This window comes from Eucalyptus grandis, chromosome 3 (genome assembly GCF_016545825.1).
Source record: "Eucalyptus grandis isolate ANBG69807.140 chromosome 3, ASM1654582v1, whole genome shotgun sequence".
NCBI classification, from domain to species: Eukaryota; Viridiplantae; Streptophyta; class Magnoliopsida; order Myrtales; family Myrtaceae; genus Eucalyptus; species Eucalyptus grandis.
Genome location: NC_052614.1, coordinates 68,160,483 through 68,178,155, shown reverse-complemented (window position 1 = coordinate 68,178,155; position 17,673 = coordinate 68,160,483). Strand labels below are relative to the sequence as shown.

At 39.4% G+C, this 17,673-nt stretch overlaps 1 protein-coding gene and 1 long non-coding RNA gene across 2 annotated transcripts; both read right to left on the bottom strand.

The window, feature by feature from the left end:
- Window positions 1-8,477: 8,477 nt before the first annotated feature.
- On the bottom strand, window positions 8,478-9,594 carry LOC120292142. Its single transcript, XR_005549823.1, has 3 exons — window positions 9,168-9,594; window positions 8,673-9,031; window positions 8,478-8,588 (listed from the first exon to the last, which is right to left on the bottom strand). It is a non-coding gene; the product is annotated as an uncharacterized LOC120292142 (long non-coding RNA).
- A 58-nt stretch (window positions 9,595-9,652) lies between these two features.
- On the bottom strand, window positions 9,653-10,834 carry LOC120292071 (disease resistance protein RML1B-like). The gene is made up of 3 exons (XM_039309947.1): window positions 10,620-10,834; window positions 9,724-10,306; window positions 9,653-9,667 (listed from the first exon to the last, which is right to left on the bottom strand). Exons 1-3 carry the CDS (start codon window positions 10,832-10,834, stop codon window positions 9,653-9,655), a joined length of 813 nt encoding a protein of 270 aa, XP_039165881.1.
- Window positions 10,835-17,673: the final 6,839 nt, after the last annotated feature.

The window sequence follows — 17,673 nt, the reverse complement described above, 5'->3', positions numbered from 1 at the left end:
TGATCGATTTAGGTCGAATCATTTTCGACCTGGCACAATTCAACCCGACCCATTCTTTTGACGGGTCTAGTATCTACAAAAAATCATAATTCTTCCTTGCGGGGATTGTAGGAAAGGGTGCCTCGAATGACAGCAATTGGGCTCCATGATGTTTGGAAGCATAAATGTGAGATGTGATGGAGAATTTGAGCTTTTGAGCTTTAGAATTTGTGCTTCTATTTGTACGAAATTGATCGCCATTAAACATCAATGTCTTTTTTATTAGTGATTATCCAATTGATTATGGATGTTTAAATTTTCTCAAAGGGCACAAAAAATCAATATTTGTGTAGAAGTTACTTTACATCAATCTAGTCGACGAGAGAGCTAAAGAAAAACATCATGTTACATGTTGATATAGAAAATCACATATATAGAATACAAGAATAAAGATTTAACGCATTTAATTAGAGTGCTAATAATTTTTAGTTCGAGAACCAAATATGACCATTCGAATCTTGTCAATTACGTGCAAACTGTTTCGGATCAAGATTGTCTACACATAACAATGACTCTGGCTTATTTTAGTATTGCCAGGTCTTTGGGTCCGCGTCATTAGGGAAAAGATGCTAGAGATTAAGAGCAAAAGACAAAGCGGATGGTGAGGCTGCTAACACATGATTTATTCGAAAGGGTAGATGGCATCATTTCTTTCATTGCTTTTTTGGCAGGGCTAATCTAACATTGTGACTGGTGCAACAGGCATGTGACACGAGAGAGATCACCCAAAGATTCGTGTCTTTCGAAGATAATTGTTGAAGATACTGTTGCCAGCTAATTGATCTTGCTGCATGGAATTGATCTTTATGTTGATCTTAATTGATGCTGATTAGTTTATTGTTAGAAAATTAGAATATTATGTATTAGGAAATTATTTTCATATGTTCTGTATATTTTTCTTACTTAGATAGTTTTGATCCTATGTATTATAAATAGGACTCATATTGTACATCATTGACCATTGAAAAGTAATACACGATACACTTATCCCCCAATGTTTTTCACTCAAAATTCTGACAATAATCAATCATCGGCGCTATGCAGACGACTCTCGACACCGCACACTTGTCGATGCTGTCATTTGCAGAATCCTTCCGCCAATTCTCAGCAGGGGTCATCTTGTAAAGATGCTTTCATTACCGCAATCCCACTCGGCATAAGTACCATTATTCTCGGGCCCAGGGGAAGGTAACAAGGGACACGTGTACGGCAATGGGGATGGCGATGGCTTCATCCTATGATTGGCTCTCTCTCTCTCTTATTCATTATGACACATGAAACTTAACGGTTACACATTCCTACGTAATCTAAAGTTACATTAGGTGTAATTAAATAGTTGCTATGCATTTGAAATAGAACATAAAAATTAGTGTCCTGAGCTTACCTGTCAAGCATATCGTTGAATAAATGGTCAAGTTTCAAAGATTTGGTTAATTTTCATTTAAATAAAAATGATCGTAATTGAGAAAAAGTGATTTTCATCTTGTCAGAAGGCGAAGTCATTTTTCCCTTAATCTAAGCTTGTCGTTTTCAAATCCTATACAAACTTTTTTATATATTGATTAGTTTCCATTTATTAAATACTGAAAAAGTTAAAAATATTTTTTCAAAAATAGTATCCTAACGCAGAAGTGAAGACTAAAGGCGTATGATATCATGAAGGACCCAAATGAAAGACTAGATGAAAAGTCAGATAAGAGTTTAGCGAGATTGAGCATTCCTTCATCCTCCTTTTAGTTCTAGTATTTACAGGTCTTGAACTTCTAATTGATGGTTTCTTGTTCTTCCTCATCTTCTTGCATGATCATACCTTGTATTTATATGGCAGATGTCGACACCAGGGGATGGGACTTCGGTTCATGACTTTTGCTAATCGTTTTGTTTAACGAGGTTCTTGGACCCTTTATCATCGAACAAACTTCTTTGTGGTCCATTATATTTATCAAAACTCCGAACCTGTATTATCAACGGGAAAATGAAATCCCAACTTCATTCAAGAAACTCAACTTGCTCTGCAAAGTTTCATGCTTTTAAGTCATCTTCAGCACAGATGAGCGATTCATCTTCATGTACTATTGTAATGGAACTATCCCTCTCATAAAGTGAGGTTACTCCGGCATAAGCTATATAGATTACTACAGTCTATACATTCATTGACACGGCTAAACGCGAATGTCAAAGATCTTCTCAAAGGATAGTTCGCAATTAAATGAATCTACTGCTAGTAAGGTTTACTAATGTAGTTTATTTCGACCGTGTGGAGCTTTTATGCACATATTCGTCGCTCTGAGCAGAGGCCAAACTATAGTCGCTCAGAAAATTTCGTGGAGTTTGCGTGGCTAGAGGCTGTCATGACAGACGGTGTTCTTGACGTCTGAAGGCCGTTTGCTTGAAGGGAATGCGGAAATTTTTAAGGCGTCCACGTGACCAGAGTCTCTGACAACAAAGGTAATTCAAGATGCTCCAATATTTCTCATGAAACAGTAAATATCCATACTTGAAATCCATGTTGTTAACATATTCTAAAGGATAACCTGAAAGCACTCTGCGTGTCCTCCCTCCGACAAGAAGAGTTTCCATGTCTTTTCACTTTCTCTATTTCTAGTTATTGTCTACATGTACTGTCCTCATTAGAGCAAAAGTTCAAGATGACAAGATGACCTATGATGCATTCTAGTTCCAGCTACATTTTGGAGGTTTCCTCAGGAAAAATCCCCCACGAATCACCATTCTCAGTGGCAAAGAAGAAAAAGAGAAAGAAAATGATAATCAGAAACAAAGGCATGTAAGTACTTCTCCTTATCACACGGCCAAATGTAGTATAATTAGCTTTTATGGTGGAGAATCTATTTTGAAAAACAGAAACGAATTATTTTGGCTTGTGGAAGCACTGCCACTAACATCATATGACTGTCGCATGATAAGCCTTCAAATAAGAGAGCTCGAGCACAGCGGCTAAGGAACCACAACAATGTTTGATGGAAAAATGCAGTCTCATTGAAGTTGCACAAAACGGACTCAGGATCGGGGTATTGATTAGAACAGATATGAGATGGTGATTCTCCCTTTGACGCCCGTTGCAACACTGACACGGGTAGGGGAAATGCGTTGTTCTTACTACATTTAAGTTACTGACATCGACCCAGATTGAGATACAAAACTCCGCAACACTGCAGCTGCAACTCCCTTGGCTATTGTTTGATAGGCTATTGGAACTTCTGAAAATATCCCACTATAACTCCATCTTCAGCACTTTAAAATTTCTCAAATGCTTGACCAGCCTAGGTAATCTAGCAATCTTGGTGCTTGATAGATCCATGACTACCAGCGACTCAAGATTCCCAATGGAATAAGGAAGTCGCAGTAAATTCTCACGATTTCCTAAAAGTAGCTCCGAAGTTTCTTTAAGGATCCAATAGAATCTGGGAGGCTATCAATAGCAGCACCATCCAATCCAAGATAGAAAAGAGAAGTCAAGTGACCATTAAAATCTGATATATGATTCAAACTTTCACACTGGCAAGCACTCAAAATCTTAAGTCACTCAATAGAGGCTTGTCAGAAATGAATCATATGTACGGAAGTTCCATCAATCAAAAGTTCTTCCAAAGCTTTCACATAATAGTTCTTCTAGCAAGTATTTGGAGAATCTGCAGAGCCTAAGATTTAAGGAGATTTAGTTCTTTAGATTACCTATGGATCAACCAATTTATAATAATAATACTTACAAAAAAAAAACCAATTTATAATAATAGGGAACAACGTTCCGGGACTAATCTCTTTAAATGCATTGAAGTATGGAGGTCTGGAGATGTATGCTAGTGAGCTATGTTAGGGAAATCCCTTATGATGTTTTGAAGATGACAAAATAAATCAAAAGCTACTAACGTGTTTAATGGTTAAGTAATAGACCATGTAGATGATAAAACATGTAAAGGATATTGTCAAAATCTGAAGACAACCAGAAGACTGAACGTAACACATGTCCAAAGTATATTATGAAGATTTCTAGACTTCTGTGTCAAATTAAAGAAGATCGCCATACTTTAGTGTCAAAGTCATTCTATATGTCGAAGTCTCGCTCACTCGACAAATTCAGGGCTGAACATGAATGAAGAACCAGAAGATAGACTCTATACTGAAGCTGAACTAGAAAACAGACTCTATGTTGAAGCTGAACTTATTCAGCCTATGTTCAAACCTTAAAGCTAAATCTGTTCAAAAACAAAATATGCTCAGACTCAAATTGTAAAGTCTAATTATAAAGTCTATTACTCTTAGACTTTACATCCAGAACGAAACAATTCGATAAAACGTAATACAAGCCCTAAAGATATAATGGCTAGTGATTTGGTTTGGATTCCACATCAAAATTGATTTGATTGACTCAATCTAATTAATTGACAATTAGATTTTGAAGACAAGAACTTTCTATACGAAGAAACTTTACTTATGGAAATCAAGATTCTGTTTGTATGGGTGATCGAAATCAATTTGGGATTCTACATTTGTCACTTAACGGCTACTAAATCTTCTAGATACAGATCTGTCCAATAGGTAGATTGGAAGACGATCCTCGAGATAATGTCCAACGGCTAGTTTGGAAGTGGAGGGGTATTTAAGGAAATCAATTACTGATGAGCAAGTAAGAGACAGAGCGTATAATTTATAATTCCAAAGTCTGAGCGACCTTCGATCATACACTTATTTCTTGTGAGTTTAAACGTTTGTAATCATGAGAGAAATACTAAAAGAGTGACTTAGTGAGATAGTGTGATCTACTACTAAGTATTTGCACTCAAAGTTGTAATCTCTTGTTGATTGCATAGTGGAATCCAGCCAAGAAGGCTGTTAGCGTGGGAGAGTGGACATAAACTTGATCTAAGCCGAACCACTATAAACCTTGTATTCTTATTCTCTTCCCTGAATCTTTTTATTTAGGTCGTAATTCTATTTAACTGCCAAAGTCTGATCTCACTCAAAGTCTGCTGCTCTTTAGACTAAGTTTCAAAAGTCTGTTATTATTCAGAGTTAAAAGTAAAGATTTTCACTGCAATTTGCAGAATCTGTTTCTACACATATTCACCTCCCCTCTAGGTGTTAATACTAGCACTTTCAAGCTACTGAGCTTCAAAACTTTCAATTCCCTTGCCTTCTGCAAGAAAAGAGGAGAGAAAAGGCTCAGGTGGCGCTAGCTATTCTAATGCTCCCAGGCTAATGTACACTTTACCTTCAGGATTTGTCCCCGTAGTTGAGAATCTCCTGTGACCAAACTGCGAGATAGATCAAGAATGACTAGTTCTCCAAATGCAAATTAAGTAGTTTAGATCTGGCTGCATCCTTGCCAATCAAACCACCTTAATTTTGATAGAGTATTCGGAGAACTCCCTCCAATAGTAGCCTGTTCCAATCTCAAGAACCTCAAGCTCAAAATTTGTTTGCGAGGCCAGAGGCTATCATCACAAACAATGTTCTTGGCAGCCAAAGGCTGTTGCTTGAAGGGAACATGGAAATATTTAAGGCGTCTGCATAGCCAAAGTCTCTCACAACATACAGACGGTAATATTCAAGATGCTCCTATATTTCTCATGACACAGTAAATATCCATACTTAATCCATATCAAACAACATATTCTGAACGCACTCTGCATTTCCTCTCTCCTACAAGATGATTAAAATGTTTTTTTTCACTTCTATATATAGTCTGGATGTACTGTCCTCATTAGAGCATAAGTTTAAGATGACAAGTTGACCCTATGAAGTATTCTAGTTTCGGTTACATCTTAGAGGCTTCCTCAGGAAAATCACCCACAAATCACCATTCTCAATAGCAATTTACAAGAAAATTAGAAAAAAACGAAAGAGAATGAAAATGATCATCATAGAACAAAAGCATGTGAGTTCTTCTCCTTATCACATGGCCATAAGTAGTATAATAAGCTTTCACGGTGGAGAATCCTTTTTATAAAACGCAAACGAATTATTTTGGCTTGTCGAACTGCTAAAATAATATGACTGTCGCATATGAACCTTCATAAGGGAGAGCTCGAAGCACAGCAGATAATAATGCACAACAATGTTTGATGGAAAAATGCAGTGCCTGATGGAAGTTGCAGAATACGGACGCGGGATCAGTGTATTGATTAAAACAGATATGAGACAATGATTACCCATTTGACGCTCGTTGCAACACTGATATGGGTACCGGAAAGGCTTTGTTCTTATTACTTTTAAGTTACCAACATCGACCCAGATTGAGAGTCAAAACTCTGCAACACTGCAGCTGCGACTCCCCTGTTAATCTTGTAAGCCTCAGCCCAAAAAGGAACGAGCAGCATGCGACGCCACGTGTTGCACTCGAGTCCCATCAGCTTATCTTTTCAACATGCATCCACCGGACTTCCAAGGCTACAAATCTCCCATCCAAACAAAAGAGCCAGCCATCTCTCCTCCACCAAGTAGAGTCTTTGCCCAATCATCATTCTGACATTGAGGATCCATCCCAACCCACCCAGTATATTGCTACTAAATCTGTCCCCACCGTCTTCTGAATGACAAAAACGAGCGAAAAATGAAGAAATTAAAATGCCAAGAATGTTCCATGATTTCATGCACAAAGCACTGGCAAATTGAATTATCTAATATCAAATTTCTGTTGTTAGTTTTATTTTATGCTGGATTCTGTGCTCCAGTTACCATTTATGCATCTTCACTAGAAGAATAGAAAATAAATGAAAGAATTGAGAAATTAAAATCGAAAGCTGGCAAAATATTTCAAAGCACAAACTTGCCTGTCCAAGCCCCCAAGGTCGGGCCTACCAAGAAAGAAGTTCCAAGCCCACGAGGTGGAGAGGACACTGCTCGGAAATTTGACTGCAGTACCAAAAGAGAAAAGGACCGTGTGGTGCGCATCATGGAGCTGTACAGATGTTCAAGTCAAAGAAAGCAAAAAGTAGCAATATTTACCTTTCAAAGAGCCTCCAACTTCTTATCGAAGATAGACCGAAAATCCACTGCAGCAAGATCTTCACTCATAAGTCGGAATCATTCTTGAAGCATTTCCCCAATATTCTAAACATCGGTGCGAGCACCATAACCGCCGACTATTTGTTTTTCTGGGAAATTGTACCCATCGATTTCGAATGTACGATTTGTTCGATCTGGCAATCCGGTCAATGAAGGGCAGTCCATTAAAGTGAGCCTTCTAAAATGAGGCAAATTTTCCAACCCATCAAGTTTTCGCACATTGCAGTCAGATATTTTCAGTAGTTCCAATCGCCTCAAACCTTTAAGACTGATAGTCTCTGCCAAGTGACAGCGTTTGAGTTCTAATTCAGACAGACCTCTCACCGTAGAAAATAATGAATATTGAATCATGCAGCTGTGAAGGCACAATACCGATAAGCTAGAGGGTAGCTCCCCAAGGTCACACAAGCATGCATAGTGTAAAACAAGTTTTCTAAGTTGAAGTTTACTAAAATGTTTAGGTAGCTTGTTAATCTTTGAGTGGCACAACTCCAAGATTTCTAGACTCGCTAGTCTTGCTAACCATCCAATTTGTGGTGGCTCAGGGGAAGAATTCTGCATTGGATCAGTAGGATTAAAGTTATCACCCAAGTACAGCTCTTTCAAGTTTCTCAAGAAAGAAAGGTCTGGCACAGTCCACATTGTCTTGGATCCCCAACGAAGAATGCTTAAGCTAGATGGAAGTCTTTGCAAATCCCAAAGTTGGTCACATTTACTTAAATCGAGTTGTTGGAGATCAGAGAGAAAAGGAAGGGTCCAGGGTAGGCTAGAAATACTGGTAGATGATAGCCTCAAGATTTTCAATGAGGATAATCCTCTGATATCACAGAGAATCCACCCCTTCAGATTCCAGCATTTTGATAGATCTATCTCTTCCAGCTTTTTTAGATTTTTTTATCTCTTTGGGGAATTTTTCTAAGTGAGTTTCCTCCATCTTCAGCACTTTCAAATTTTTCAAATGCTTGATGGACCTAGGTAAACTAACAATCTGGGTGTTTGATAGATCCATGACTTCCAGTGACTCAAGATTCCCAATGGAAGGAGGAAGCTCACATAGTTTCTCACAATTTCCTAGAAGCAGGCTCCGAAGTTTCTTTAAGGACTTAATAGAATCTGGTAGCTGTTCAATATCAGCACCATCCAATCGAAGATGCACAAGAGATTCCAAGTGACCAATAGAGTCTGATATATGAGCCAATTTTTTGCACTGGCAAGCGCTCAGAATCTTAAGTTTCTCCATGGAGGCTGGCTTGAAATCAATATTCTTAATGGCAGTTCCATCTATCAGAAGTTCTTCTAAATCTTTCATATCACATAGTTCTTGCGGCAATCTGCTGACGGATTTGCAGAATTTAAGATTTAAGGAGACTAAGTTCTTCAGATTACCTATCAATGGATCAATTTGGGATAGTGGAACAATGTTCCAGGACCAATATCTCTAAGTACATCAAAGCATGGAAGTCTGGAAAAGCATTCAGGTTACTACAACTACTTAGGTTCAAAACCTTCAATTCCTTTGCCTTCTGCAAGAAAAGAGGACAGAAAAGGTTCAGTTGGTGCTAGCTATTCTAATAATCCCAAGATACATAGACAAAATTGCACTTTACCTTCAAGACTTGTCCCCATACTTGTGAATCTCCAATGACCAAACTGCGAGATAGATCAAGAATGACCAGTTTCTCAAATGAAAAATAAGTAGTTCAGAGATCTGACTGCACCCTTGCCAATCAAGCCACCTTAAATTTGAAAGAACACTCTGAGAACTCCCTCCAACAGAATCCTTGTCCAATCTCCACAACCTCAAGTGCCCTAGGTAGCCAGATACATCATGAGAACTCCCTCCAACAATAGCCCGGTCCAATCTCAAGAACCTCAAGCGCCCTAGATGGCTAAATCTTTCACATCTTAAACTTTCACTTTGTCCCTCATCAAATGTGAGACCAAGGGCTTCCACCTTGCTAGGACTCTGCAAATCGAAGGAACTAAATAAGTAGAAAGGGAAATGAAATATAGCCATTCACACTTCATTTTGGGAAAGAAAAATCAGGAAAGGAAGTATCTTCAAAGATTGTTGACTGTGTTTAAGATCTTAAAAAGTATACCTGCTTTCCATTAAGCATGGAAAGTGCATCAATGTGATTCCATAACCTACTTCGGTTTCGAGGCTCGTGGGGATCTTGCATTCTAACAGTTTCCCGGCCAAATTCCCTTAGTTGATTATGCATCCATATTTCATTGTTTTCTCTAATTTTGACCAAACCTAGGTCATGGAGAAATTTGACTCCTCTTGGATCATATTTACATGCACGCCACATGTATAAGGGAATTCTCTCATCTGTTCCAATGAAAAAACATGCTATGTCGAGAAATATCTCTTTTGTCTCTTCATGCAAGGAGTCATAGCTTAACTGGATCACTTGTTGGACTTTATTCTCCGGCTTCCTTTTTAAGCTATCCAATGTATCTTTCCATGTTTGTCTTTTCCCCTTATTCTTATGCAAGAAAGAAGCTGTTACTTCTATTGCCAAAGGAAGCCTCAATAGTATTAACAATATCTCTGGATAGAGAATCATACTCATCCTCCTCTTCACAAGTACACCCACTAAAAGCATGCTTGCGGAAAAGTTGAAGAGCTTGACAAGGCCCCATTTCTCCAACCTCATACTTATCAGCCACTCCATCTCCATAACCATCAAGAACATCGATTTTTCCAACTGTCATGAGAATCTTGCTTCCCGGGCCAAACCAACTGAGTTTCCTAACTAAATGCTTGATTTGTTCAAAAGCATGCACATCATCAAGAAGAATGAGAACTTTCATTTTGCTAAATGAACTTTCTATGACATTAGTCATTTGATCAAGAGTTCCTAGCCTTCTACGTTCTTTCCTTCGGAGGTCTGAGATTAACTGTTCTTGTAGGCCCATGATGAGTCCATCGGATGCACCATTTTCTCGAATATTGGAAAGAAAACTACAGCGTTCAAAGAGACGATGAATTTTGTTGTACACAACCTTTGCAAGGGTAGTCTTGCCAATCCCTGGCATGCCCCATATTCCAAGTATGCGTACATCTTTGTCATGTACTCCGGTTGCCTGCTCATTGACATAGATGACACCAAGCTTTTTCATAACCTCCCGTACGTGGGGTTCCATGCCCACCAAACCGTCAATCACATCTAAATCATTCTTCTTCAGCCGCTCTAGAATATATGAAACAACTGTCTCTATGATTGCACCATGACTGTCAAATGTGAAGATGAAAATAAGGAATCGTGATGAGATTACAACATAATTAACAACAGTCCATGAAAATTACGAAGGAAATTATCCAGTTTTTTTTTTTTTTTTGGTCAAAAGGAAATAATCCAGTTAAACCGTACTAAATTGACCAATTAAGGACGATGCAGTGGGCAACAAGAAGGGCACGGAAAGTACATTTGCCTCATTATCAAATCTAGCCCCATCCAGTTAAAAATTTCAAAAACATAGTGCTTGGCAAAATTCTCATATAGCTAAAGCTAATATCATTAAAAGGACAGTAAAAAGTTGATTACCCCTCGTTTGTCTTCCGCAGATCATATCCCATCATCTCAGTAATCTTTCCGAGAGCCTGCTTCCATTTATAAATTTCCTTGCGGTCAATTCTACGGCGCTCGTGCTTACTGAAGGATTCCTCAACACATCCACGTTGGTATTTTAAATCAGCGGGGTCGATATCATAGAAAATGGGCACGATCAGTTGAGCCTCTGCTTCTTTGCATACCACCATTTGTGCCAATTCCATGAGACAACTCCTACTGGATGCATAATCCTTGGAGATAATGGGTATTGATATCTTGGATTGGTTTATGGATTGAACCAATGCATCAGGATATTTTCTCCAGGATCAAGATCATTATTGTCTCTAAAGACCCTGATCCTCGCATTAATCAGGCTGGTGTAGAGTAATCTGCAAATCCATTGCAAGTATCGGGACCTCTAAAACTCAAGAACACTTCATAATTGGTTCTTGATGAGGTAGAGATGGATGATAAAGACGACGAGGACTGCAATGATGATGGAGGCGGCAGCGGCGGCGACCAAGGTGGAGGCAGGGGCAGCGGTGGAGGAGAGGTGGCGGTGGCAGCGACTGAGGCAGAGGCAGGGGTGGTGGTGGTGGAGGGAGGCGGCGGTGACGGCAACTGAGGGGGAGGCGGGGGAGGCGGCAGTGGAGGAGGCGGCGGCCTCTGTAAAATGAAAAAGGCGAACTCTATCACAAAGTTGCCACTCCGATTAATATAATTCCCGCAAAGCAGCGAAGCAAAAAGTGGAGGCATAAGGCCTTGACTAGGATGTTCTGATCTGAGACAATCGAGCTGCTTTAGAAAGGAAAGAAAAAATGAAAACGGAAACGAAAGGAAAGAAAATGAGTTGACCCCATCCGATCTAGGCTCATTGATGATGTTCTTAAAAGGATATGAGATCTAAGCCGATTTGAAGATCAAATTAAGATTAAAAAAAATGTTCTTGTGTTGTCCAAAGAAATATTTGCGCCGAAGATGCAGATCTGAGCATACACCAGCTGAAATCAACAGTCCTCATCCTCACGCAGACATAACCCACAAAAGAAATGAACAAGAAAGCGGAACTAACCCGGATTTCTCCTCTTGCGTCTATAATACAGGCAACACAAAGGAGGCGACAGAAACGAGTTGGGGGCCATCACCTCCCTCTCTCGCTCGCTATCGATGCTACACGAAGAGATCTTTCCTCCCGGAGCTGGACCTTAGGATATCAGATAAAAGATTGATTAAAAGTGAATGCCGGTGGAAGATGCAAGACTTGAGAATGCATAAGTCAACGCAACTTTTTGTGGCAACCAAAAAAGATAATATTTTAGTATTATTATCAAAATTTCATTAACAGGTGTGGGAAAAAGGGCCGCAACTTTTTGTGGCACGTGTTAATTTTTTATTTGTCCTAACATCGCTAGACATATATGCATTAATTTTTGGGAAAAGACCACAAAAAACTCCAAACTTTACAAAGTGGCAATTTACCTCAAATTTTTTTTTTTTTGTGACACAAAACCCCAAACTTTGAAAACTGTGACACATTTACCCCATTAAGGGCATTTTCGTCTTATTTTTCTGTTTTTCTTTTATTTCTTTTTTATTTTTATTTTTTTCTTCTTCTCTCCGCCGCCCCGTGAGAAGCCTCGCCCTCGGCGAGGGCTACCCTCGCCGGACGCGAGGGGGTGCCCTCACCCGGCCCAGCGGGCGGGCGGCCCTCGTCGGCGTCGGGCGAGGGCCTCCATGGCGGGGTCGCCCTCGCACAGGCCGACGCCAATGAGGGGTGACCTCGCCCGACGCAGCGGGCGGCCCTCGCGTCGGCGTCGGGCAAGGGCCTCCCGGCGAGGGTCGCCCCTGCTGGGCCGGCGGCGAGGGTGCCCTCGCTCGACGCAGCCCTCATCGGCGTTGGGCGAGGGCACCTCGCCGGCGTCCCCGCGAGGGCCTCCTTGGCGAGGGTCGCCCTCGCTTGGGCCGACGCCGATGAGGGGTGACCTCGCCCGGCACGGGCGGGCGGCCCTTGTCGGCGTCGGGCGAGGGCGGCCCTCGTCGGCGTCGGGCGAGGGCCTCCCGACGAGGGTCGCCCTCGCGCGGGGTCGCCCTCGCTGGGCCGACGCCGCGAGGGGTGCCCTCGCTCGGCGCGAGCCCTCGCCCGGCCGGCAGGGCACCCCTCGCCGGCGTCCCGCGAGGGCCGCCCTCACCCCCGTCGGCGTCGGCGAGGCCTCCCCTCGCCGGACCCTCGCCGGAATACGGCGAGGAGGCCCTCGCCGGCGTCGGGCAAGGGTGGCCTCGCCGGATCTGCGAGGGAGGCCCTCGCTGACGCCGACGAGGGCGACCTCGCCCGACGCCGCGAGGGCCCTCGCCCGACGCCGGCGGGACCTCCCTCGCCGGACGCGGCTTCCCTCCGCCGGAGCCGACGGAGGGAAGATAGAAGAAAAAGAAAAAAATTTAAAAAAAGTAAAAAGACAAAAATATCCCTATGATTTAGGGTAAATATGTCGAGAAAATGAAAGTTCAGGATTTTTGTATCACAAATGAAAGTTCGGGGTAAATGTGTCACGGTTAGTAAACTTCGGGGTTTTTCATGTCACGGAAAAGTTTGGGGTAAATTTGTCACTTTTGGTAAAGTTTAGGGTTTTTGGTGGTTTTTTCCCTTAATTTTTTACCCCTCATTTCCCTTTCTTTTTTTTTTGAATAAAACGGGATATTCGAATATTGAGGTTGGACTAGTCCTTACGGATACACATAATCGATACCGTTATCTCGGCAAAAAATCGCTTCAAGTGCTAAAAATTGACACAATAAGACACTAGGTGCCAAAAGTTACGAAAATGATACTTAAATGCCACTTTCATAAAAATGTAGGACACTTGAATGCCACCTCGGCAAAACCAGCTAAAAATCATACGTGACAATTAAATATTAATATTACTTGCCTACGTGACCACCGAAGAGCTAACTCAACTCTAATTCTCCCAAAACGTCGTCGTTTTATAGTTAGCCAAAATAGAGCCCTTAAATCGACCAAAACAACGTCGCTTTAATTTTAATATAATATAAAATTAATTAAATTAAATTAATAATAGTAATAATAATAATAATAATTATTATTATTATTATTATTATTATTATTATTATTATCATCATTATTATTATTATTATTATTATTATTATTATTATTATTATTATTATTATTATTATTATTATTATTATAATAACAACTTATATTTACTTTTTAAAAATGGAGGAAGAGGAGGAGGAGGAGGAGGAGGGAGCACGGGCCGAGGGCTGAGCCCTCATCACCGCCACCACCCCACCATCGCCAAAGGTGGAGGATGGTCGGGCTGGGGCGCCAAGCCCGGCCGGGGTCGATGGCCCTAGCCAACCGGTGGCAAGGGTCACCGAGCCTTACTCGGCCGACCTAATGGCCGCCCCTGTTGGGGGCCATTGCAGCTCCAGGGTGAGAGAGCACGCAGGTCCTCGCCACCGATCGGCTGGGGCCGCCGGCTCTCGGCCTAGGCTCCCAGCCCCAGGCCTGACAACCCTCCCCCACCTCCCTAGCAACGGAGGTGAGATGGCGGGCGGCGGCGATGAGGACTCAACCCTTAGCCGTCAATTGCCTCCCTCCTCCCTCTCCCCCCCGCCCCTCTTTTAAATTAATTAATTAATTATTTTTTTAATTTTAATTTAATTAATTATTATATTAAAATTTTGAATTATACCAAAACGACATCGTTTTGACACTATTTAGCCACATCGGCATACAAAAAGACGTTGTTTTGCGCGTAGCTCGCGAGAAAATTGCCACATCGGTGTTTTAGTAGATTTTCTCCAAAGCACTTAAATGTAATCCATTTTACTTCGATTTTTGCACTTAAGTGTCACTTCGTAACTTTTGACAATTAAGTGTTCATTTGTGTCAACTTTTGACAGTCCAGGGATCTAGGTGTCCCATCATCTCTCTTTATTGTTTTACAATTTAATTTTAACTCATTTGTGCTTAAAAAATATTTTCTATTTAATATAGTACCGATTCACAATTTTCTTATTATCTCAGGTAGACCAAAGTTTCTATAAATTATATATATATATATATATATATATATATATATATATATAGATATATATATTCATTTCAAACATGGTACAACATCACACCATCTCGGGGAGGTCAAATGGGTGAAGTCAATCTCAAAGACAGACTCGGGAGCCAAAAGTATACATGTCAAATGGCAGAGTCGGATCGGGGTTATAAATGATTCAATCTAAATAGACTCATTTATTATAATACAAATTTCTTGACTCATACCCTAACCATCTACTCTATTCATATTGTCAAAATCCTTCCATATTTAATCAAATTCATGAAAACTTGTTTTTGATGATTTTTTTTTAAATATATTGCTAAAACTTTTCATGCAATATAAATTTAGTTGACAATTTTTATCATTTTCTTTCTTTTTCTTCTTAAGGCCAGCAAGGGTTGTCAACCCTTGCCTATGGTTGGTGATGGTCGATCAACCCTCGCCAGACTTATAAGGGAAAAAAAAAGATAGAAAGAAAAAGGAAAGATAAAAAATAAAAATAAAAATTATTAAAAAATTCAAAAATTATAAAATTATAAAAATTGGCTTGATGTCTCCAACTCCACTTGATATGAATTAAAAATAGTTTGTTCTCTTTTTTTCATATAGGTTAGAAATGAGCTAGCCATCAATTTATTTATGACTCATTTAGATAATTAAACAACCCATTTATGATCTATTTAAACATGATTTTTAAAACTCAAGACAATCAATTTATGACTTGCATCATCAAATATGGGTTTTAGACACATTTTGCCATCTCGAGTCAAAAGTGACTTCGTGGTGTTGTCACTCATACAAAGCTTTTGTCGATTGGGAGGAGACTCTAACTATAAATGTGTTCAAAGCCGACATTCTTGGATTGAGCAAAGAGTAGGCGAAGGTTGAGCAAAGAAGGATATTTCAGATTAGTGGAAAGAGAGTCAGAAGAGACACAATAGAGTAGTTCTGGAAGATGCACATATAAATTCTGCTCGTTAAATTCTAGTGAGGAGCAGTTCCAGACTCCGTACAAGCTCCACGTAAAATCTACCCATTAGAACATGTTTATCATTTTTTTGGAATATGGAACCTCGTTGCATATCCAGATTCTATCTATATTATTAATTAAATGATTATAGTGAATCATCACATTTAATAATCACCAGTTGTTGTTGTTTTTTTTTTTTTTTTTTTTTGGTAGGAAACCACTGGTTGTTGTTATAATCCACTAACTACAACTTATATTTAGACATATGAAAAATATTAAATATCTACAAGGTAAAAGTTTTAATCATAATAGAAGCTTAAACTAGCGGTTCTTGATTATACAATTATCATCGGACGCCATAAAATACTGCAGAACCGCGTAAAAACGTAGATAAAGAAAAACACAAAAACTTATTTTAGATTCTCCAAGTTTCACTTATGTAGAATCTGAAACTTATCTGCTAAAACCTATCATACATATCTTAGAACTTGAAACTTGATAGATTTCTACTAGTCTGATTCTTCAATTTTAAGTTTTATCATGAAACCATACTCACCCCTATTAGATGCCAGAGGAGGAGGAGGTACGGAGGGCTGAGTGTGGCCATCCACCGCTTGATGAACAAGAAAAAGGCGGTGGTTTCTATGGTATTTCGTCTGATTACCATTAAATGCTGTGTATTTAGACATTCAAGCCGTGGAAATGGTGTCAACCATGTTCTATTTGATTCTGGATTGATTTGAATTTGATCGTTTCAAATTTCTAAAAATATAAGCAAATGAGCTAAGTGTGCTTACCAATTTATATTTGTTCATTTAAAAGTTACGGGACCAATGACTTAGCTAATGATCCATTATCCACTTGTTTTTTTTTTTAAAACTTGTACTTTGTTCTTGTTCTTACTTATTCCTACCTTCCTCCACGACCTTCCTCCATAGTAATGAAAATGCAATAATGCAACAATTTTTTTTTCTCAAGTTTTGTTTACATTCAGATTTTGTTCATTTTATGGAATAACTTCCAAGAAAACGTTTTCTAAATTTTCCAACGTCTGTTTCATAGAAAATCAACTAATCAAGAAAAACGTTTTTGCTATTGAAAAAAAACACCTTCAAAAGTGGGAAAATATTTTCGCTTTTCAAAAGTAAAAACATTTTCCATAACTTCTTCCACCTTTCTTTCTTTCACCAAACATATTTTCATTTCATTTTATGTTTTCTTTTTCTTTTTTTTTTTTTTCTTTCTTTCCTTCTCTTCTTTTCAACCTTGGCTAATTGCCACCTGCCGCCATGATTGGCGATCGGCCAAGGCCAAACAAGAAGAATAGAAGGAAAGAAAGAAAGAAAAAAAAGAAAAAGGAAAGGAAATATATTAAAAAATTAAAAAATAGATTTTAAAAAAATAAAATTATAAAAAATTATTTAAATAAAAGTGCATGCAGGAAAATATTTTTCTTACCAAACGGTGGAAAATATTTTCTAGTTTATCTTTAAATTTTAACCGAACAACGAAAAATATAATTTACTTTTCAGGAAACCATTCTTCAAAAATAACTTTCAGAAATATCATATTTTCCGCAACAAATGGTGCCTCGTTCTAATTTACCAGACATTGGCAAGAAAGAGAATGTTGGACAACTTTTACGGATGCTAGCCCATTCAACATCAAAGATCAAAATGAAAAAATAACAGAACAAAAAAATTCCACCTCTCCAGCACTATGGACGCTAAAGACGAGAAATAAAAAATGTTAAAAGTTAACATAATTCAGGAGACATCCAGGGCTCGAAAATCTGAATTGGCCCCGCATTTCTCAAGCATGAGTTAGATGGGGCCAGTCCCTGAGCGTATTTAAGTGATTTTCATTTCAAGCTTGTTCAGGCTACAAGCCTAAGGGACTCGAGATGGCATTAGTAGAAATAAGTGAAGTAGCAATTATAGTTTAATGTAATGAAACATAAAGGAGATACAATGATACGCAAATGAGAATGAAGGCTAATCAGAGT

What these genes read in the sequence shown, in the direction of transcription:
- LOC120292071 (XM_039309947.1), bottom strand. Translation starts at nt 10,834, where the DNA reads ATGGTGGTATGCAAAGAAGCAGAGGCTCAACTGATCGTGCCCATTTTC. An exon ending in CTGCGGAAGACAAACGAGGG is followed by an intron (nt 10,307 to 10,619) that starts GTAATCAACTTT and finishes CACATTTGACAG; the next exon opens with TCATGGTGCAATCATAGAGA.